This window comes from Aureococcus anophagefferens (genome assembly GCF_000186865.1).
Source record: "Aureococcus anophagefferens unplaced genomic scaffold AURANscaffold_45, whole genome shotgun sequence".
NCBI classification, from domain to species: domain Eukaryota; class Pelagophyceae; order Pelagomonadales; family Pelagomonadaceae; genus Aureococcus; species Aureococcus anophagefferens.
In genome coordinates, this window is record NW_008705600.1 from 259,342 (window position 1) to 264,407 (window position 5,066).

The window sequence follows — 5,066 nt, forward strand, 5'->3', positions numbered from 1 at the left end:
GCGAAGGTCCAGGTCGCCGCGCCGCTGTCGCCGTCGAGGCACCGCACGTCGAACAGCCCGCAGACGACGTAGCAGCCGCGGCCGACGAGCGCCGGCGTGCCCTCGCCGACGCCCATGTCGAGGCTCGCGTTCCAACGGACGCTGCCGTCGGCGCCGTCGAGGGCGTAGACCGTGCCGTCGTAGGAGCCCACGACGACCGTGGCGCCCCGCGGGCTCACGGCCGGCGACGCGTCGGTGCCGCTAAAGTTGGGGACCCAGCAGCCGGGGCCCCAGCGGTGGCAGCCGACGGCGCTGCGCCAGAGGAGCGTGCCGTTGGGCGACGCGGCGCCCGCGAGCGAGGCCAGCGCGGCGACGCCGGGGCTGCCCAGCATGAGCGCGAGCGAGGCCAGCGCGATGGGGCTGCCCATCGTCGATGGATTCGATCGGAAGCCCGCGGCACCTTGCAGGGCAACGCGATCGCCCAAATTTAAAAAACCTCAGAAGAAGCGGCTCGGGGCCTGCTTGGCGCCGGCCTGGGAGCCGCGGCGCTGGGCGCCGCGGTTCGGCGCGGCCTGCTCCGCCTCGGCCTTGAGCTGGGCCTCGAGGGCCTCGTCGTAGAGGACCGAGAAGCCGCCCGCGTCCTCGCAGGGGCCGAGCGTGAACGCGCCGCGGTAGTTCGTGATGTCCTTGGGCAGGACGACGTCCAGCACGTCGCGGATGAGGGCCATCTTCATGACGCGGTCGCTGTGCGTCGTCGTCGACAGCGACGGCGACGCGTTGACCTCGACGAGCCACGGCTTGAGGTGCGCCTGCGTGCCAATCAAATCTTCAACCCGACTTCAATGTGTATTCGAATGTTTCGACACGAGCTCTTCGGCTGTGCTTCGAGAACTCGACGAGAGAAATCGACCCGTCCAACAATCAGCCGAATCGACTTCGATGTGACCGAGCGAGAGAATTTCAAAGTTTGGCCGGGACGTCCCGAACCGGCGGTCGATTCGCACACGGAGGCGCGCGTCGATCAGAATGTCGTAGCCGTAGCACTCGAAGCAGTGGCGGTCGTTGATGATGGACCCCTGGACGGCCTTCAACGAGTGGATGATGATGCGGTCGATGTCGTCGAAGAGCTTCGCGGACGCCTCGCGGCCCCACGTCGCCTCGACGAAGAGGCGGACGTGCTGCAGGTTCCACTTGCCGCCGTGCTTGACGTTGTAGTCGTCGTTGTGCTTCTGGATGGCGACGTTCGTCAGGTGGATGAAGGGGTTGTTGAGCTCGCCCGCCTGGCTGCTGTACTTGACGTTGCAGAACCGCGCGAAGCCCGCGTCGTACTGGTAGACCTGCGCGGCAAATAAAACTTCAAGATGACGTCAATGTGAGCCGTTGCGACGCGCGCTTTCGCCGCGCGTCGAGCGCTCGACGAGAGCCATCGAATCGTCCAAGAATCAGCCGCATCGATCGGACCGAGCGATTCGTGCCGCGCCGCGGCGGACGCGGAGGGGCCGGTAGGACGTCACGAGCACGTAGAGCCGCAGGTCGAACTTCTTGCCGCCGATGAGCATGGGGTCCTCGATGTAGCGCGAGATCACGTAGGCCTCCTTGAGCGGCATGTTCGCCCAGCGGCCGTTGCTCCAGCGCTTGATCTGCGAGAGCTTGTTGATGATGAAGATGCCGCGGCCCTGGGCGGCGTTGGCGGGCTTCATGATCCACATGGCGTTGGGGCAGCGCCGGAACTCCTCGACGAAGAGGCTGTAGTCCGCGGGGAGCATGTACGTCACGGGCACGAAGTCCGGCGGCAGATCGGCCGTCGCGTCGCGCGACGCGTCGCGGAGGTAGCGCTTGATGTTCTTCACCATGAGGTCCTTGCGCGTGAGCTCGTAGTGGTTCGGGTAGTGGTTGATGAGCTGCGCGTCGCCGAGGCGCTGCCCGCTCTCCGGGTGGAAGATGCCCTTGACCGTCGCCGCGTTGGCCCAGTAGATGTTCCAGTCCTCGTTCTCCGTCCGCGTCCCGCAGCGCCGCGTGAAGTTCTGCGTGATCACGGCGACCTCGCTGTCCGTCTTCCACTTCATGGTCTCGCGCGCGGCTCAGGCCGGCGCCATCACCGCGTGGGCAGCCCAGCCGCTCCGCGTTTTGAAGGCGTTTGCGCCAACGTGCCTTCAACGACGAGGCCAACCTTCGAAGGACCGGGTACAAAACGCGCCTCGCGCGGGGAGGGGCTTCGCCGCGGGGCGGCGGCCGCGCGGGGGGGAGGGGGGCGCCTAGAAGCGCCACGGGGAGCCCGCGGCCTTGGGCCAGCCGAACTCGTCCTTGGTCTCCGTGCCGTAGCGCGCGGAGCTCGACGTCGCCGGGTAGCGCGTGTTCTCGAGGATGGGCGACGGCCGCGCGAAGTGGCGCGTGACGAGGGGCGACCCGCCGCCGCCGGCGAGCCGCGACACGGCCTTCTTCTGCTTGCGGACGACTTCGTCGCGCTTCTTCGCGAACTGGCGCCGCACGGGCGCCGCGCCGATGGCGCCGCTGCGGTTGATGACGAGGAAGCGCGGGCCGGACGGCGGCGGCGGCGCCGCCGCGGCCCCGCGGGGCCGCCGCGCCGCCGGCTTCTTCTTCTTCTCCGCCCCGAGCCGCTTCGGCCGCGGCCGCTCCGCGCGCTTCTTGAGCTCGACCTCGATGGCCGGCTTGTAGTCGTCGTCGCCCACGAGCACGTAGTCGTCGTCGTCGCTCTTCGCCGGCGCGTCGAGCGGCGGCGGCGGCGGCAGCGGCGGCGCCGCGGGCTAGCAGCGCTCGTCGTCGCTCGGCTCCGGCGGCGGCGGCGCCGCCAGGTCCTCGACGGCGGCGTCGGGCGCCCAGGTGCCGCCCCAGGCGAAGGGCGGCTCCACCGCGGCCCGCGGCGGCGTCTTCTCCGCGCGCGCGGGGTCGAGGAGCAGGTCGCGCATCGAGCCCCTTAAACCGTCGGCGCCGCGGCCGGGCGGCGGCCGCTTGCCCGGCCGCTCGGCGTGCTCGGGCGTCGGCGCGGGCCGCGGCGGCGCCGCCACGGGCGCCGGCGCCTCCCAGACGAAGTAGCGCGGGCTCGGCTGGCTCGCGTGGCGCGGGCCGCCGGCGGCGATGAGGCGGCCGTCGGCGCCGACGAAGTTGTGCCGGTCCTCCTCGAAGGCCAGCCGCGCGGCCTCGAGGGACGCGTGCGTCCGCAGGACCATCGTCCGCGGAGTTGGCAGCGGTCGGTCGCGCTGAAACAGTGCGCGCAGCTCTCGATCAAACAGTTGTGCAAGCTTTGAATGGCGTTCGGCATCGATCGCGGCGCCGTCAGCCTCATCGACGGCCGCAACGCGGGGCCCGCGGGGCAGCCTCGGGATGGCCGCCTCGGACGATGCCCAGCGGGCAGCCTCCAGCATCGCCGTCGCCATGCTCGAGCGGCAGTTCGCGCCACGGCGTCCGTCGCCGACGAGCCTGAGCTCCGGGCGTCGCGGTCGGCGCCGCGGGAACGCCACCGCGACGGTCGCGATCATCCTCCCACTGGGCCAGGCTCGACGACGCTACCCCGCCGACGGCACCGGTGACGAACGCGCCTTAGTCCACGGCGCGCGGCGCGCCGGCCTCGACGACGACGGCGTCGACCTGGAGGCAGGGGCACGCGCGCGGGCCGTCGAGGACCGCGGCGAGGACCGGCGACACGGCGGCGGCGCAGCGCGTCGGCATGGCGGGGCGGAGCGCGACGCGGCGCGCGGGGCCGAGGCGGAGCGGGTAGCGGAGGAGCGGCGCGGCGGCGTCGAGGCGCCCGGAGAAGCTCGGCAGCGACGCGCGGGCCCCGTCGCCGGGCGGCGGTGCCCCGCGCCAGCCGTCCCAGCCCGCGACCGCGACGTTTCCGTCGGCCTCGAAGGCGAAGCCGCGGCCGGCGGGCTCCGGCGGCGCGGGCCGCCGGAGCTCCTCGGACGTCGCCGCGCCCGGCCCCGCGGCGCCGAGGGCCGCCTTGAGCGCCGCCGCCGCGGCCTCGCCGACCGCGCGCGACGTCGCCGCGAAGGCCCGCAGCTCCCGGCGCCACGCGTCCGCGTCGCGCCCGTCGGACGCGGCGAACGCGATGGAGCCCAGCACCGTCGGCAGGCCGTAGATCTCCCGGCCGCCGGCGGCGGCCTCGGGCGTCGTGACGACGACGTGCGACGCCCAGGCGCCCACGGCGCCGCCGCGCGCGACGAGGCCCGACAGCACGGCGACCTCGCGGTAGGGCCCCACGGGCGACTCGCGCCAGTCGACGACGAAGACGCCGCCCAGCGTCCAGCCGAAGAGCGAGAGCAGCGCGACGCCGTCGCGCGGCGTCGCCGCGCGCGCCGCGGCCGCGCGCACGAACGTCGGCTGGTAGAGCACGCGCGCGTCGCCGAAGCGCCACGGCGCCGGCGGCGGCGCCCAGGCGTGCGCGCAGGCGAGCAGGGCGGCGAGCCGCGCGCGCATCGTGAGCTCGTCGCGAGCGAGATTACAGGCAGTGGTAAAAAACTCCGCGGCGCGAGCGAGATTAGAGGCAAGCGTCCGGAACGGCAGTCACGGAGGTGGCTTCACGAGAGCCGGTCGCAAAACCAGCGCCAGCCATAGCCCACTGCACCCCAGCGGCTCGACGAGTGCTCGACCGACCTCGAGCCCAAACCCCGGACGAAATCCAATGCCGCTGAGATACAGCTCACAGCCAAAACGCGCTCGTCCGGAATCCGGACCAGAATGCGGGGTAAATTTTGACCTTTGGCTCCGAGCCACCAAACTTTTGGAAACCTGAAAACCTCATCATTGCTACGAGCTGCGCCACAGCCTGATTGCGCTCCGTCAGGGGTTGGACGATGGACGACGGCGCCCAGCGGGCAGCCTCCGACATCGCCGTCGCCGTGCTCGAGCGGCAGCTCGCGTCCGTCGTCGACGAGCTCCGGGCGTCGCGGGCGCGCGAGGCGGCGCTGGCGAGCGCCGCCGACGCGGCGGACGAGCGCGTCGCGTCGGAGGCGCGCGCCGTCGCGGCGCGCTACGAGTCCGCGCTCCGGGAGCTCGCGGGCGAGAACGCGGAGCTCGCGACGGAGCTGCGCCGCGCCGTGCGCGAGGTCGAGAAGCTCCCGGCGCGCCGA

At 72.2% G+C, this 5,066-nt stretch overlaps 1 protein-coding gene across 1 annotated transcript; it reads right to left on the bottom strand.

Annotated features, from left to right (window-relative positions):
- Positions 1-476: 476 nt before the first annotated feature.
- On the bottom strand, positions 477-2,045 carry AURANDRAFT_33385 (hypothetical protein; the record flags this gene model as incomplete). The annotated part of the gene is made up of 3 exons (XM_009043173.1): positions 477-776; positions 984-1,316; positions 1,470-2,045. 3 exons carry the CDS (start codon positions 2,043-2,045, stop codon positions 477-479), a joined length of 1,209 nt encoding a protein of 402 aa, XP_009041421.1.
- Between the last annotated feature and the right edge of the window lie 3,021 nt (positions 2,046-5,066).